The following is an 18,406-nucleotide window of genomic DNA, read 5'->3' as shown; positions in this document are numbered from 1 at the left end:
AGATGGAATGCATGTACATGCATTTTAACAACCTCCTGCTACAGGTTGAATAGTTTTGGGGTTTGTTCTGCTGATTCTGGTCATCTGGTGAAGGAAATGGGATTAGGGTCAGGATTTCTCCTCCTCATTTATTTGAAATGTGGGCAATGCTCCTGTTTGCTGCATTTTTCAGGTATTCACAAACCTGCCAAATTGGGAACATGTGGCCCAGATCAATTGGTTGGCACAGATGTTGTTCAATATGAAGTATATCAAGTCAAGTTGTTAAAAATCTGATCCTGTGAAGGATGTACAAAGAGAAGGAGGTGTGTTTTGAAGGTTTTGCCAGTTCGTGAGTCTTGAGGCACATACATGATTTCCTGGATCTGATTCCTTCAGGACTTGTGTTATGATTCTTAGTGGTTCTGCATGGGATGGGTGTCATCTGTTCTCTTGAACTGTCAATGATGTGCTCCTTGTGGTCATGACCTTGTTGACCTGCAAAAGATGTGAAAGTGTTAAGAAGTTTCCTACATCATATGCTGTGCCATCATCATCTGGTAAATATTCTAGGTTCCTGGTGCATCAGTGCCAATAGGATTCCCTGTCAGAGTTGTTTAGGCATATTGTCTGGAGGACTACCTACCTTTGCTACTTAACCATCTTAAGCCTGATTGTGAAATTGACTCCTCTAGGACCTACATTACAGTTTTTCCCTTGTGGTTGCAGTAAAAATGGCATGGGTCTATGAGTAGCTTTTGGTATTTGGGCTGGGATGTGTACAGGCCTCACATTCAGATAGCACAGAACCTGTAGTAGTGCTATTGTGCTTGTGGGCCTAGTGAATTGGCAAAAATTGGAGCAAGGTGATCACTTGAAGGTAATTAACAAGACTGCTCAGTGCTTTCCTGTGGTAGGCATCATGTACTTATCATAAATTGTGACAGTTATTCCATTACTTTAGTTAATCACTTTGATTCTTCTCCCAAGATAGTTCTTGAGATGTGGAAGCAACTATTTTTCTTCTGAGATAAAAGGGCACATTAAGGTCTAAAAATGTTACTTGAACTTGAGTCACGTACAAGCCTTTAACCTTTCGAAAGCTATAGCACCTTAAAATAAGCACTATTGTAGCTCCAGAATTGTAATTGAATATTGCAAAAATGTTTGTCTCTGTACTAATGGGTGAAATTCTTAATCTATAGCTAAGAAGAACTTAATTATCATTTTGTAATAAACCAAAGCTATTATTTTTCTTTCCTCAGATTCATGATGTTGCAAACCGAGGCTTGTACATTTGCCTCTTGTTATTCAAGCTGATCAACTGATGTAATAGTAGAACATTTGGAGAGAACCCTCATGCCATTTGGTAGAAGAATATGAGTGGGTCAAAGCCAGACATCCTGTGGGCTCCTCACCATGTGGACAGATTTGTTGTTTGTGATTCTGAACTTTGCCTCTATCGTACTGAATCAGTAGGAAATTTTGAAGCTAAAGCTGGTTCTTTGAGACTCTCAGAAGATACCACAGCCACATTGCTGGCAATTAACTCTGACACTCCCTATATGAAATGTGTTGCCTGGTATCCTAAATATGACCCAGAGTGTTTACTTGCTGTTGGTCAAGCCAATGGACGTGTTGTCCTTACTAGCCTTGGTCAAGATCGCAATTCTAAATGCAGAGATTTGATAGGAAAGGAATTTGTTCCTAAGCATGCTCGTCAGTGTAACACATTAGCTTGGAACCCTGTGGACAGCAATTGGCTTGCTGCTGGACTGGACAAACACAGAGCAGATTTCTCAGTACTCATCTGGGATATCAGCAGCAAATATACACCAGAGATAGCTGTCCCAGCAGAGAAGGTTCGTCTTTCTGCTGGTGATACTGATGCTGGCCTTGTTGTAACAAAGCCTTTGTGTGAGCTGGGACAAAATGATGCAAGCCTCTCTCTTTGCTGGCTCCCAAGAGACCAAAAGCTCCTGCTGGCAGGCATGCACCGCAATCTTGCAATTTTTGACTTGAGAAACACCAGCCAAAAAATTTTTGTCAATACAAAAGCCGTTCAGGGTGTAACTGTTGATCCTCACTTCCATGACCGTGTAGCATCTTTCTTTGAAGGTCAAGTGGCAATCTGGGACTTAAGGAAGTTTGAAAAGCCAGTACTGACACTGACTGAGCAACCAAAACCACTAACAAAAGTGGCGTGGTGTCCAACTAGAACTGGTTTATTAGCTACATTAACAAGAGATAGTAATATAATTCGCCTGTATGATATGCAGCACACTCCAACACCTATTGGGGATGAAACGGAACCCACCATAATAGAAAGAAGTGTACAACCATGTGAAAACTACATTGCCTCCTTTGCTTGGCATCCAACAAATCAAAACCGTATGGTTGTAGTGACACCTAACAGATTGATGACAGATTTCACTGTCTTTGAGCGAATATCACTGGCTTGGAGTCCAACTACTTCTCTCATGTGGGCTTGTGGAAGACACTTGTATAACTGCAGTGAAGAAGGAGAAGCTAGTTCTGGAGAGAAAGATGTTGCTACAAAAATGAGGCAGCGGGCATTATCGAGATATGGACTTGACACAGAGCAAGTATGGCGAAATCATTTATTGGCAGGCGATGATGACCCACAGCTGAAGTCTTTATGGTACACTCTGCATTATATCCTTTTTGGTTAAAATTTGGAGAGGAAGGTAATGGTTCACCAAAGATTCTTTTTTTAAAAATATTTCTTAGGAAGGTACTTTGCAGCATTGCTTATTAAGAAGACTTTTTAAAAAAAAAACTTAACTAGATGCATTTTTAAAATTTTGTTTCACAGTGCAACAATATTTAAAAACAAGAGAAACTTCCTTATGATATTTCTATTCTAGTTTTATTTAAGGATGTATATCCCTTAAAGCTATTTGTCGAGGAGCTGTCATAGCAATGAATCTGAGTTTGTCAGCAACTCCACTGTAATGCATGACTAACTGGATGGAGTGCATTTTTTCATGTTTTAGCAATTCCTACAGTTCTGTTCTTATGTAACTGAATAGTGTAACTTATGTTCAAAATCTGGAAACAAATTGTGGTAGGATGTTGTACTGACATTATGAATCTACATAACCTGAGCTTGCAGCACCTATTACCTTCTGGCTACCTGGACTATAACCCATTTCCTTGGAATCATCATTAATGCATTGAGCACCCTGTCAGCTAACACTTCACTTCTGTAGAAGACATCGTGCAGCCAAGGAAACTCTGGTTAGACCATATTTGGAGTACTGTTTTCAGTTCTGGGTGCTTATCCTTCTCTGTCTTGAGGCACAGCAGAAATTGACCAGAATGATAACTGGATTCCCAAAAGATTTAAATTACAAGGAAAGATTAGACCGGCATGGTAATCTTTCCTGGAAACTTTTTTCTGTTATTTGTTTTTAGGACGTAGGCATCGCTGGCTGGATGGCATTTGTTGCCCTTGAAAAGGGGTGGTGGTGAGCTGCCTCCTTGAAATAGTGCTCAGTGTGCTGTAAGTAGATCCACAATTCCCTTGAGGAGGGAATTCCATGATTTTGACCCAACGACCGTGAAGGAACAGTGATATATTTTCAAATCAGAATGGTGAGTGGCTTGAAAGGGAATTTGCAGGTGGTGTTATTTCCATGTATTTGCTACTCTTCTAGATGGAAATAGTTGTGGGTTTGGGAATGTGCTAAGGATCTTTGGCAAATTTCTGCAATACATTTTGTAGATAGTGTGTACTGAGTATCAATGGTGGAGTGAGTGGATGTTTGTAGATATGGTACTAATCAAGTAGAATATTTAGTGTCAATCTTCTTGAATGGTGTTGGAGCTGCAATTGTCCAGGCAAGTGGCGACTATTCCATCACACGCCTTGTAGATGGTAAATAGGTTTTGGGGAATTAGGTGAGTTAAAGATAAATGGTTATTGGAAACTTCAATTAGATTAAGGGGAATCAGTTGGGGGGAAAGCTATTTTCATGGGTTTAGGAGTCTGTGACTAGGGGAATAGTTTTAATAAAACTTTTTTTTAAGTGCAGTAGCTATTTCAGGAGGGAAATTGGGAAACATTTTGCAAAATGTGCTGAGATTTGGAATTATTCTGCCAGTACCATTTCCTATATTGGACAAGTGGACAAAATAGAACTTTTCTCCATAGGGTAATTGTCATAATACCTCAAATAAAATTTCATAGGTATGTTTATCCTAATGCATAACAATCAACATACATTTTCACTGTTCATAACATTGAAAATTAAATTTAAAAATGTTAAAATGTATCCAGTAAAATTAATAAATAATATGGTATTAGACATTTTGGTGACAGGTTCATAAATGCTGAAAATATGTGGGCTAGATTCTTGACTAAACAATTGGCTGAGGGCAGTGGTTGAGTGGCAATGAGGGTAACCATTACTGCCTTCCTGACTCCTACCTAACAGCAATGTAACTTTTTCTATAAAGAGAACCAGGTGATTTGTTACATCCACCTGAGAGCTAAAACAGAACCTTGGTTTAATGTTTCATATAAGAGTTGGAAGAGGTGGCATATGTTGATAGTAGAAATGTGCTATTAATTTTAAAAAACTTCTATTTCTCCAATCTAATTATCTGTATTAAAAAATAAAATGTCTTTGTATCTTACTCATGGAAATGAATGGTATATGGTGCCATCTAAGCGGGCTGTTATGTTCTGGATGCTGTCCAACTTCTTGAATGTTGCTGAAGCTGCAGGCATTTAGGCAAGTGGACGGTATTCCATCACACTTCTGAGTTGTACCTTCGATGTGGACATGTTTTGGGAGTCAGCAGGTGAGTTACTTTTCATAAACTCCTTGCTTCCAACCTGTTTGTAGCCTCAGCTCATCCAGTTCTGTAGCTCATCCAGTTTTTGTTCTGGTGAATAATGACCCTATGATGTTGTTTGTACAAATTAGTCAATGGTAATGTAATTTGAATGTTAGAATGGGTGATGGTTGGGTTGTCCCTTGATTTTAGTGGTCATTGCCTGATACTTGTGTGGAACACTTGTCACATTGCCTGGATGCAATGTTTGAGAAGTTGTGAATGGTGCTGATATATTGCACAATATGTCCTAAAGGAGCCTTCCACATCCATCAAAGTTTTACTTGCATATCCACTAATATCGTTTATTGTATCCGTTGCTCCCGATGCGGTCTCCTCTACATTGGGGAGACTGGGCGCCTCCTAGCAGAGCGCTTTAGGGAACATCTCCGGGACACCGGCACCACCCCGTGGCCCAACTCCCCCTCCCACTCTGCCGAGGACATGGAGGTCCTGGGCCTCCTTCACCGCCGCTCCCTCACCACCAGACGCCTGGAGGAAGAACACCTCATCTTCCGCCTCGGAACACTTCAACCCCAGGGCATCAGAGTGGACTTCAACAGTTTCCTCATTTACCCTACCCCCACCTCACCCTAGTTCTAAACTTCCAGCTCAGCACTGTCCCCATGACTTGTCCGGACTTGTCCTACTTGCCTATCTCCTTTTCCACCTATCCACTCCACCCTCTCCTCCGTGACCTATCACCTTCATCCCCTCCCCCACTCACCCATTGTACTCTATGCTACTTTCTCCCCACCCCCGCCCTCCTCTAGGTTATCTCTCCATGCTCCAGGCTCTCTGCCTTTATTCCTGATGAAGGGCTTTTGCCCGAAACGTCGATTTCGAAGCTCCTTGAATGCTGCCTGAACTGCTGTGCTCTTCCAGCACCACTAATCTAGAATCTGGTTTCCAGCATTTGCAGTCATTGTTTTTACCAATATGCAAACATATCCATTTCTAACCTTATTCAAAGGAAGGTGAAGGTAATTGGACCTGGGGCACTCATCTGAAGTACTAAGTAGTGCCCTTACCTCTGAGCGCGGAAGTGTAGGTTCAAGTCCCACCTACCTCAGAGGCATGCATTAAAATCTCTGAACAGTTTAATTAGAAAATACCTAGCCTGTGGTACTACTGCATTGATGTCTTGGAGCTGAGATGATTATTTAAGTGTCCAATTGTGTTTTATTTATTTTTGGAATATAAGTGATATTTTCAGGCTTGACTCCTAGAACTGACGATGTCTGTAAGGGATTGTAATTCTGTATAAACTTTGCAATGAAACTAGTTCAAAAATGTTATCTGATATCAGAGCTGAAAGTTTTCAGGCACAACTATTGGGTGTTTGTGCACTTGTTGCTGAGGTGTTTGAGAGCTCTTAATGGTGTTGAATGTGGGAACTTTGAGAAGGGCAAATGATGTAGGAGAGGAATCTTGAATTCTCAAGCGCATTGGGCTGAGATTCCTTCATTTGCTTTGATTCTCCCTGGGTATTTGTGTGTTTCTTCTGCGTGCTCCAGTTACCCCCACAATCCAAAAATATGCAGATTAGGTAAATTGGCCATGCTAAATTGCCCGTAGTGTTCAGGGAAGTGTAGGTTAGGTGCATCAGTCAGGGGAAGTGTCGAGTAATAGGATAGGGGAATGGGTTTGGGTCGGTGTGGACTTTTTCATGTTTCCACACTGTAGAGATTTGATACTTTTGAGTTTTTCAATAATTCCAAGTTACCAGGAATTACTGAAATGTGATGTGTATGGCTTTACAAGTTGTCAATTACAATTGAAGTAGGTTTAAGTAAAGTTGATTTTTCCCTTCATGTTGTTTTCCTATATTTGTAATCACTCATGAAACAATATGCTGAAGATGCAGATCAGAAATCTCTGAACAGAGTGCCTCTCGTATACTCTGGTATTAAAACAATAGTGAAATCCAGTACAGGTGAGTAAATTAATGGTTTTATTTGTTCATGAGTTATATTTATTTCTGTTGTGAATGCTTGTTGTTTGTTGTTTCAGATGTTACTAAAAAAACTGACAGGAATGTGAATGTGGGTTTAGCTTCAGGAAGAGTGAAAGGCTGCGGATTTAAAGCAATTAGCAAGAAAATCAAAGGCAACTTGAGGAAAAATATTTGATGCAGTGCGTGCTTAAAGTCTGAAATGCTCCACATGCAGATGTAGTTGAAGGCAGGTTTAACTGAGGCGTTGAAAAGGACATGAAATTATTATCTGAAAAGGAAGAATCTGCAGGGTTTTGGAGATAATAAAATAACATGGTACTAGGTGGAATGTTTGTTTTGGAGTACAAATGCATACGCAATAGGCTGAATCTGTCTTATAAAAATTCTGTGAAATTAATTCATTTGCAATTCAAACATTGGGTTTCTTAATTTCTCCACTGCTTTTATTAGCAATACTGAAATTGGTTTAAATTTTAATCGTCCTGAAATTTCCACCCCACCAAGGACATGCAGGTCCTGATCGTCTCCATCACCAAACCCTATCCACTCGATGCCTGGAGGAAGAATGTCTCCTCTTCCACCTTGGGACCCTGCAACCACACAGGATTAATGTGATTTCACCAGTTTCCTCATTCCCTCCCCCAACCTTATCCCATTCCCAAACCTCCAACTTGGCACCACCTTCTAGACTTGTCCATCATCTTTCCCATCTATGCCACCCTCCTCTCTGACCTATTACCTTCTTCTCCACCTTCATCTACTTATTGCATTCCCAGCTACCTTCTCCCACCTTGCCCCCTCCTCCCCCTCCATTTATCCCCCAGCCCACAAGCCTCCTGATGAAGGGCTTATGCCCGAAATGTCGATTCTCTTGCTCCTCGGATACTGCCTGAGCTGCTGTGTTTTTCCAGCACCCCACTCTCAACTCTGAAATGCACACTGCATGATTTAGACGTGCATAACAGTAATCATTTTTTCAATGTTCCTTTTTCAAATTGTAATAAGTCCTTTTACAACTTGAGCTGGTTTTTTTGATTATTGCATCTCCAAAGAGCAAAGTGGTACTAAGTTATTAAATGTATAGGTTTTGATTCAAGTAGAACCATGATCCCAGACAAGCCCATCAATATATGTACAACTCATTTTAACACCCAGAACTAATACATGATACATGGTATCACTGCTAATAGATTATGATTCTACCCCAACAGTGCACATCAAGTAGCGAATGAGATCCAGACAGATACCATGGATTTCTCAGTGATTTTCTCCCATACCCATGTTAAGAGACGATCGATCATCAAATCTTATCTTATTAAACTTCAAAATTACAATGCTTCACTTCCTGATGGCTGGCCTTAACTCCCTTTCAAGAACTGTTCCATAATGCACAGCCTCAACAACTTGTTGTTCTAGTCGACAACCCTCCTTTCCTGGGTCTGCACTCCTCTGGATTCTGGACACTGTTCATGGGAACATCTCCAGCTTTTCATTACTGTTAGTTTTCCAATGTTAGAACTGCTCCTTGTTTCTTCGTTGCTATTAATAACCAAGTACATGATGTAGATACTATTTTTTTGGATTTTATTTTGTCTTCCCTCCTGGATCCTTCTGACTCCTCACAGTTTCGGGACTTTTCCTGTGCTCTCTCTACACCACTTGGGGACAAATGCTAGGAATTGGTCGGAAGTTGAGCTCTAACAGAGCCATCTAGCTGCTCTTGACTTCTCAGAGTGCCCTATACAGAGCCAGTTAAGTTTCCTTCTTAGTAGCACTACCTAATGTGGAGTTTGTACCTCTATCTATCTATCTGTCTCTTTTCACACTTACTACATACAACCTTTTGAACTACTCGTCAATGATCCCTGAGTGACTATTGAAAATGTTGCAATGAGCTTAGACATTATTGCTGAGTAGAATTAAATGCTGCCACCTTGCAACTCTTGGAACTATTTGTTCCATAAATGTTACCAGTCAAAGATTACCAGCCTGGTCCATACAAAAGATGATGCATATAGAGAATGCCATTATACACTCCTCTTAAAAGAAAGAAGGCTTTATCATTGTGAAGGTTTCCTTTCCAATTGTGTCACAGTTGCAACAAATTTTTATCATCAAGCTGGACCACATTATTTGCAGATAATGTTTAATTTATCTATTTGCATATATCTCATCAAAGCTACAGAAGTGTAACTCAAACAAAAAGCAAGTACATGTCCAAGTAGGATTAGCCATGTTTAAGTATCCTACCATTTAATACAACTCAACACTAATGTTTTCTTATGGCTATAAGCTCTGGACATACTTGCAAGGTCTTTCCTAATCTCTTTGTGACGAAGCAAATGCAGTGAAAATACATCAAAGTTTTGTTTAGAAACATCTTAATTAATTTGTACTTCTGTTTTGTACTATGGATTTTTCAACCTATTCTGGCAAACCAAGACATTAGTTTCGTTTTGTATAGATGTATATTTAATCATGCCATATGACATTTTACTGTAGGTTTCTCAACTTGAATAAAAGTGAACATGTTTTCTTTTCTCCTTTTTTCCCTCATCATCTGCATTGCAAATCATATCATCAACCATCAATGACTGATCAGTCCTAACAATTCTAAAAATATTAATTTGCCTACTTGTTGGAGTATGAGAACACTTGTCCCTTTTAAAGACAAACCTATAACTTGTAGCATCTACAAGAAAAAAAATAATTTTGATTATCCTGATCCATTCTAATAGGTTTACTGAATGAGAATGTTTCCTTCACTGTTGCTATTCCTATTTCTGGAGATGATTTAAGTACTCCTGGGACTCCTAATGGTTTACTGTTTCTCTTCTAACAACATGCATTTAGATGTCTTGTTGTATGGCAACGAAACATCCTGATTTTCTAATATTACTTTTATTCTCTATTAACTGGAGCATATTACATCAAATCATATAACCTGATTTTCTGTACCCAGATCATTTTTTCTGATTTCCACTCTTCGAAGTTCTCTTTCCCTTTTTTTTGTGATCGCTTTCCTTCATTGCTGACCTTTTTATCTCTCTCCTGGAGTTCCAGTACAAAATTTTTACATTTCTCTTTCAAGTTAATTTTTTTTCTATTTCATGTTGCTTCATCTGCAGCTGAATTCTAGCCAACTGAGAGAGCTAGACTCTTCCAATCCAAGCAGCTGTCTCATTACATCAACCAGGTCTGCTTGGCTCCTGATTATAATTTCAACTCGAACCTGATTGTTAATGCTATAGTCGAAAAGTGTAGTGGTAGAAAACCACAGCAGGTCAGGCAGCATCTGAAGAGCAGGAACATCAACATTTTGGGCATAATCATTCCTGATGAAGGACTTGTGCCTGGAACATCAACTTTCATACTCCTCGGATGCTGTCTGACCTGCTATGCTTTTCGAGCACCACACTATTCGACTCAGATTTTCAGCATCTGCAGTCCTCACTTTCTCCTGTTAATGTTATAGCCTTGGTTAATTCTTACAAATCACAATGTCCCTTTCCAGAAACGTATTGATGACATCATTTTGGTTTTGAGTGCATATCATAGAATTCTCTGTGAAGATCCTAATCGGCCTTAGCAAGTCATAACATGTGGGCGGCACGGTGGCACAGTGGTTAGCACTGCTGCCTCGCAGCGCCAGAGACCCGGGTTCAATTCCCGACTCAGGCGACTGACTGTGTGGAGTTTGCACGTTCTCCCCGTGTCTGTGTGGGTTTGCTCCGGTTTCCTCCCACAGTCCAAAGATGTGCAGGTCAGGTGAATTGGCCATGCTAAATTGCCCGTAGTGTTAGGTATAGGGGTAAACGTAGGGGTATGGGTGGGTTGCGCTTCGGCGGTTCGGTGTGGACTTGTTGGGCCGAAGGGCCTGTTTCCATACTATAATGTAATCTAATAACACTCTGATTTTTTCAAGCTGTTCACTATCGTGTGATAAGTAATCTAGTTCAACAGCAATTGTTTAAATAGTATGTTTTACAGAGTATAATGTCCGAAAATACTTCATTCGAACATAAGGCAAAATTTTGGCCTTATGCAATATAAGGGATATTAGAGAGTGGTGCTGGAAAAGTACAACAGGTCAGGCAGCATCTGAGGAGCAGGAGAATCGACTTTCGGGCATAAGCCCTTTGTCAGGATTCCTGACAGCCTGACCTGCTGTACTTTTCTAGCATCACACTCTCTACTCTGATCTCCAGCATCTGCAGTCTTCTCTTTCTCCTAAGGGATATTAGGGCTGTTTTCCTTGCCATTTCATGGGCTGAAGGGTGACCTTTATGGAGGTTTATAAAATTAATGAGGGGCGTGGATATGGTAAATTGAAAAGGTCTTTTCCCTGGGTTGGGGGAGTCCAGAACTAGAGAACATAGGTTTAGGGTGAGAGGGGCAAAATTTAAAAGGGACCTAACGGGCAACCTTTCCATGCAGTGTGTGCATGTATGGAATGAGCTGCCGGAAGAAGCGGTGGAGGTTGGTACAATTACGACACTTAAAAGGCATCTGAATGGGTTTATGAATAGGAAAGATGTAGAGCGATTAGAGGCCAAGTGCTGGCAAGTGGGACTAGATTAGATTAGGATATCTGGTCGACATGAATGAGTTGGGCTGATGGGTCTATTTCTGTGCTGTACACCTCGCTGACTCTAAGTCAGGTGACAAAGTGCTAAGCTTTAAGGAGCATAGCATCTAAAAGTAGGAAAATGGAAAAGAATCAGTGAAATTTAGGGAGAGAATCAGATTTTAAGGCCCAGACAGCAGAAGCTTTGACAGCCAATTATAGATGCAACTCATAGGAAGCTGGAATTGAAGTAGTGTAGGAACTTTAGAGGGTTGGAGGTGGTTACGGAAATAGGGAAGGGAGAAACTCATGGAAGGATTTGATCACAAGGTTGAAATAATTTTAATTTTGAGGTTGTGATAGACTAGCAACAAATGTAGCTAAATGAACACTGAGTTAATGATTGGGAATTATTGTGAGTTTGCATTCGATAAGAGTTTTGGACACCTTCCCGTTTAGAGTATTCGAAGGGGTAAAACTGGCATGGGATCAACAAAGTAGTTAAATCTAAAAGTAACAGAAATATGGATGAGTTCACTTTGTAAATGAGGTCAACCATTGTCAACCACCATATCATGTTTATTTGATTGTCAGAAAGAAAGACAGAAAATTATAAACATGGCTGGACTGGGTGTGATCGGCAGATGGATTTTATCAGATACCAAAGCGAGGAGCGAAGCTTGGCTCTGCAACTTTGTGGTTGGATACAGAAAGGGCCAGACATTGATGTGGCTCCCTTCCTGAATTCATTAGAGGAAGGAGAAGAATGGGAACGTGCGGCTGCTGTTGCACTTTTTAACCTTGACATTCGAAGAGCTATAGAGATTCTAAACAAGGGAGCTGCTTTGGGAAAAGGTACACTATTCATCTGTTTTGTTTCAAACTAAAATCATTCTGCTTCTAAGGAAATATTTGTGATACATCTTGTAATGTTGCTGTGGTTTTATTCAGTGATGGGATGTGGGAATGAGTAACGAAATGAGAAGATTCTTGTGGGAATGGATTTAGAATTTTGTCAATTTTCAGAATTTGGCCTGGTTTTTGCTAGCTTTCATTTGAAATTGTCCAAACAATATAAAAAGGTTTTAGAACTTCAAACACTGATCATATCAAATATAAATTCAGTTTGCATGATCTTGAATGTTTAAAAAAAATCTATAAAGACCATTCCATGCAGAAAATTGGCCAGACCTCCAAGTTCAATATTTTGTTTTGGGGTATACATTTCCAGTTGCACCTGTTCATGACTATTTGAGGAGCTTTTTTGTACTTAAAGACAATACTTCTGTATACTCTCACCACCAGACTTTGTTGTTCTTGGCTAGTTTTTTTTTCAGTGTATAGAACCTTTTAAGATTTTTTTGCCAGTCCAGACACATACTATATTTGACTCCAAGCATGGCTGACATCCCACATCCTTGGTTGTGTGTGTAGTGAGTGGGAGCTTTATTCTTGCCATCTTGAATCTGGCAACTCTCCAGCTGTGTAGTATTCTTTAAATGCTGGACTGATGCCAGTTTAGATTAAGTAATCAAATGTGTTGATTAGTATTTTAACCTGCTGACTGATGCGAAAGAGCTTACATGAAGCCAAAGCTGGCGCGCACGTTATAAAAGAAAGTTCAACAGTGAAATTACAAGTTGTTTTCTCATTAATCTGAAAATGTATCCTTTTGTTTTGAGAAGCCAATTTTGTATTTCTTTGAGCTCCAGATCCTGGCATTATAGATTCTTTGGTTACCTTTGTCGGCTCAACACTGTGTTTAGGGAAGCTTACTGCTTGTAAATATGCCCAATCAGGATATCCATGAGGAGTTCCAGGCCACAAATCAGACCAGGAATCTCCATGTAAGCTAACATCTGCACCCCAAACAGTGTGCTGCTGGGCAGGGAATGTTTCTGTAGTGGGGATCACCTCTCCAGTGTGCCCTTTAATGCCAGTATTGTTGTCTGACTGGGTAGAGACTCCAATGCAAACAAAGCACGGCAGAAGTGGGCAAGATTGGCCTGGGCATAAATTTTCCACTTTGTATCAGAAGTGACTGGAAAGTCACTTTGGGCCTGAGTCTGTACCATTTTTGTTTCCTGTATGCAGATCTGTGAGTTTAAAAAAATGACAGCTATAGTTTGAAAGTTAGATAAGTTAACAAGTTGGATTTGGAGAGTTGGAGGCAGGGGAATATTTTTCCAATTAACTTGGACAGGGCTATTATTGGGTTTAAATGTTTTGGTTTTGAATAAATATATCAGGTGCCTTATAATTAATCGTTTGTGATTTACAGGAGATTTAAACCTGAATGTTGTAGCTATGGCACTGTCAGGTTACACAGATGAAAAGAATTCTTTGTGGCGAGAAATGTGTAGCTCCTTGAGACTGCAGCTAAATAATCCTTATCTATGTGTCATGTTTGCCTTTTTGACAAGTGAACCAGGGTCATATGATTGTGTGCTGGTAAGTTCCATCTGTGTATATTTAATGTTGATAATTTTGACCACTTTTGATTTTGTAAATAATTTTGAAAACAATTTATTTTAACTCAAATGGTGACTTTTTTTTATTCCTCACTTTTTAGTATGAGAGCAGTGTAGCAGTACGTGATCGAGTGGCTTTTGCTAGCATGTTCCTAAATGATTCCCAGGTGAGTGTAAATCTATTTAAAATTTGTCATTTTATGCTGGGCTGTATTTTACTTGAGGTTGAAGATTATCATGGATTTTTGTTAACCATCAGTTTTTGTGCATGTGCGATTTGTACCATAGTTTTGTTCTGGATTTGAATGATCCCATGGAAATCTAAACCAAAACAACCAACTTCTAGTACAAAATGAAGAAATTACAAACAAAATTGCACTTTTTGCATTATGTAACACAAATTGGAATGAATGTAAATTGAAATAAATTAACAAATTACAACTGGTGCAAACTATAAATTAAACAATAGAACACCAGACACCAAGATTATCTCTGAGCTGTTGATAATTTTGACCACTTTTGATTTTGTAAATAATTTTGAAAACCAGTTATTTTAAATCAAATGATGCAGAGAGACTTGGGTGTCCTTTTGCATGAATCACAGAAGGTTGGTTTGCAGGTACAACAGGTAATTAGGAAGGCAAATGGAATTTTATCCTTTATTGCTAAAGTGACTGAGTTTAAAAGCAGAGAGGTTATGTTGCAGCTGTATACTGTGCTGGTGAGGCCACACATGGTGTATTGCATGCAGTTTTGGTCTCCTTACTTGAGAAAGGATGTACTGGCATTAGAGTGGATGCAGAGGAAGTTCACTAGGTTGATTCTGGAGTTGAGGACGTTGGCTCATGAGGAGAGATTTGAGTAGATTGGGATTATATTCATTTGAATTTAGAGTGAGGTGGGATCTTAAAGATGAATGGAATAGATAAATTAGATGTAGAGAAGATGTTTCCACTGGCAGGTGAAACTAGGAGAAGAGGGCATAGCCTCAATATTAGGGGGAGCAGATTCAGGACCCAGTTGAGAAGGAACTTCTTCACGCAGAGGGTTGTGAATCGATGGAATTCCCTGCCCAGTGAAGCAGTTGACGCTACTGCAGCAAATGTTTTTTAAGCTAAGATAGATTTTTTTCTGAACAATGAAAGAATTAAGTGTTACAGTGAGAGGGTGGGTAAGTTGAGCTGAGGCCACAAGAAGATCAGCGATGATCTTAATGAGTGGCGGAGTATGCTCGCAGGGCTAGATGGCCTACTTTTGCTTCTAGTTCTTGGGTTCGTATGTAATATCCCAATCTGATTTTGTTCTATGCCAATTTGCGTATGGCTCAGATAATCCAGCGATCATAATCTTTGAGGTTCTGTTTCTTTTTTTGGCATTTAGTTTCCCATACTAACTATATAGAACGTTATTCTTCTTCCTGCTCATGTTGTGGTCCATACAGGCGCTAACAACAACTTTCTGCTCTCACTGCAAGTTCTTCCAATCCTGAACAGGCTTCCAGATTGGTGCCACTGGGCAGGCAACTCAGCTGTCCGAACAGTTGCTCACTCTTTTCTGCAGAGAATGGTGTCAGTCCGTATGATCGTGCTATTCCCTATTACCCTATGTTCCCTTTTGTATTATTTTCTACCTGCCCCTTCTGCCTGTCCCTAACTGAATAGCATCCTGTATCATGGTGCCACTGTTTAGCTTACAATTCCCTTTCCCTATTTTTACTGAAGAACACTAGCCCCAGCATAGTGTGGGTGGACACTGCACCAATAGTACAGATCCCATTTTCTAAAGTATTGGTGCCATGCCCTATTAACCACTTCTCTCATGCCAGTCAGGCTCATTCACCTTGTAGATCCCACCCTCAGCGAAACAAATATAAAGAACATCAAACGTTTTCACAATTGCAATGACTGAAGTGTCTGCCCTCTGCTCCCATGTCCCATATCTGCCTCACTTAATCAAACTCTCCTGTCTTTGAGCACTGACCAAGTAGGAATTTCTCTCCTAAGAGGTATGACTGGGTCTTGGTAACCTTCCCCTTCCTGAAGCATCAGTTCTTTAGTTCAGTCTCCAGCTCAAGCTCTGAACTTTAAACACTTAATGCTGATATGTTTGTTCCTGGGTCTCACTAGTTTCCTTGAGCACTCATGCTGGAACTGTGACAAATCATTTCAGTTTAATTTTAATATTGATTTAGGGAACTGTGGTTTTTTTCTTCATCAGAGATTAGTTTCTGCAGATCTGTGAATTACTTTTAAAAAACATTTTCGGTAGTTAATTTTGGCCGTGAGTCCCCTTTTTATCTTACTAAATTTTGCCTTTTAGTTGTCGACCAATGTTGTATTTTAGCTATGATTGCCCTATGTTGTGGTGACTGTTTCCCATTTGTATTTTCCACATTTAATTTAATAAAGCCAAGTTTTTTGGTGTAACTGGAAATTATGAATGTGTTGCTCATTTGACCACTTTACCACGTTTATTCCCATTTATTTTAGGTGGTTAAAATGCCCATTATTATTGCTATGTTTTTGCATCTTTGTCTAAGCTGTCTGCATTCCTTCTCTGTGGCAAACCAAACACAACAAAATTTGTAATTTTGTTTTGCTGATTTCTTAAATTTGTTGCATAAACATAAGAATTATGTTTCAGTGCAACCTCCCACACCATTATTTTTATCTGAAATAGAATCCTTTACTAACACTTTTGTTTCAGTCCCTCTTTCCACCATATCTCTTAATGTTACAGCTAAGTATGTTCACATGAGTGTACTAAGAGCGGAGGTCTGCCATTAGGCCCTTAGAGCCGATCATTATGATCTGTTTATGTTTTGAATTCCACATTTCCGTTTGCCTTAATTTTAACTTTTCGATTATCTCGTCATTAATGTTCAATTACCCCCATGTCCACCACTTTGAGGGAGAGTTCCAAAGTCGTGCAACCTTTTGAGAGAAAAAAATTTCCTTTATATCTCTGTCGTGAAAAGATTGCCCTTCGTTTTAAACTGGTGCTTGTTGGTTAGAAAAGTACCCCCAAGAAGAAACATTCTTTTCATATCCAGTTTGTCAACAACATCCATATTTTTATAAAGTTAAAAATCACACAACACCAAATTATAGTCCAACAGGTTTAATTGGAAGTTCACTAGCTTTCGGAGCGTCGCACCTTCATCAGATGATGAGGGAGCGACGCTCCAAAGGCTGGTGTACTTCCAATGAAACCTGTTGAACTATAACCCTGGTGTTGTGTGATTTTTAACTTTATACACCCCAGTCCAACACCGGCATCTCCAAATCATATTTTTATACACTTCAATCAAATCACTCATCACTCTAAATTCCAATGCAAACAAGTTCTAACCTGTCCAACCTATCTTATAACAGCCCACTCATTCCAGGTGTCAATCCAATAACCAAAGTTCTAAGAATTAAGCTGTCTGATGTAATCAAGTACTGCATTATATCCCTCCATAGTTATTGATGCCTAAAGCTGTTTAATTTTGTTTTCAATATGCCACTCAATTCCAAAAACCATCTACTTTAACTAGTTTATTTAAACTTTTGGTTTATATTCTATAAGGGTCTGATTTAATGCCCTTTTCTCACTCTCCCACTCAACTGCACATGGCTTCTCACTTTTTAAAAACAGAAATTGATTATCTGGATGAGTTTCATTGGAATAACTCCATGAAAGCTACCTCCTGAATTTTTTGATTCGGAGATGCTGGTGTTGGATTGGGGTATACAAAGTTAAAAATCACACAACACCAGGTTATAGTTCAACAGGTTTAATTGGAAGCACACTAGCTTTCGGAGCGACGCTCCTTTATCAGGTGATTGTGAATTTACATGCATTTAGAAAGGCAAGGACTAAGTAGGTTTAGACAACGTTATGCATGGCAGATAGTGTCTCATAAATTTCATTGGTTTTTATTTGGAGAGAATACTAAAAACTGGATGATGGCAGTGTGGCAGAGTGTGTCTACAAAGACTTCAGCGGAATCTTTGACAAGGTCCTGCTTGCTAAACTGGTTAGTAACATTTGACCTCGTGGGATCCTGGGAGAGAGAGCCGATCAGATACAAAATTGGTTTGATGGTAAAAGACAGAAGGTGGTGTCAGAAGGTTGTTATCTGGACTGGAGGCCTGTGACTAACTGTGTGCTGCAAGGATCAGTTCTGGGACCATTGTTGTTTGTCATTTGTAACAATGATTTAGATAAGAATATAGGAGGTATTGTTAGTAAGTTTGCAGATCGCACTAAAATTGGTGATAAGTGGACAATGAAGAAGATTGCTTAAGAGTTTAGCAACATCTTCATCAGATGGAGTTTTGTTTAGATAAATGTGAGGTTTGCATTTTGGACAGGCAAATCAAGGCAGGACTTGCACAGCTAATGATAGGGCCCTGGTGAGTGGTGTTGATCAGAGGGACTTCAGGGTGCAGATACATAGCTTCTTGAAAGTGGTGTCGCAGGTAGACAGGATGGTGAAGGTGTTTTGCACACTTGCCTTCATTGGTTAGCGCATTGATTCGAGAGTTAGGACATCATGTTGTGAGGCCACTTTTAGAATATTGC

General features: G+C 39.7%; 1 protein-coding gene across 2 annotated transcripts in view; it reads left to right on the top strand.

The window, feature by feature from the left end:
- Window positions 1–18,406, top strand: part of mios (missing oocyte, meiosis regulator, homolog (Drosophila)) — a 56,731-nt gene that overhangs the window by 9,220 nt on the left and 29,105 nt on the right. For both annotated transcript variants that reach the window (XM_043689878.2, XM_043689880.2), the window contains exons 2-6: window positions 1,245–2,655; window positions 6,683–6,778; window positions 11,961–12,221; window positions 13,648–13,817; window positions 13,939–14,004. In XM_043689878.2, the coding sequence (XP_043545813.1) occupies window positions 1,359–2,655; window positions 6,683–6,778; window positions 11,961–12,221; window positions 13,648–13,817; window positions 13,939–14,004 (1,890 nt within the window). In that variant the 5' untranslated portion in view covers window positions 1,245–1,358. The remainder of the gene's footprint in view (window positions 1–1,244; window positions 2,656–6,682; window positions 6,779–11,960; window positions 12,222–13,647; window positions 13,818–13,938; window positions 14,005–18,406) is intronic.

Source organism: Chiloscyllium plagiosum, unplaced genomic scaffold (assembly GCF_037043375.1).
Source record: "Chiloscyllium plagiosum isolate Xiang-an unplaced genomic scaffold, Cpla_swu_hap1 HiC_scaffold_5, whole genome shotgun sequence".
Classification (NCBI taxonomy): domain Eukaryota; kingdom Metazoa; phylum Chordata; class Chondrichthyes; order Orectolobiformes; family Hemiscylliidae; genus Chiloscyllium; species Chiloscyllium plagiosum.
Note: the sequence above shows the minus strand (reverse complement) of the source record. Positions and strands in the feature narration are given on the sequence as shown.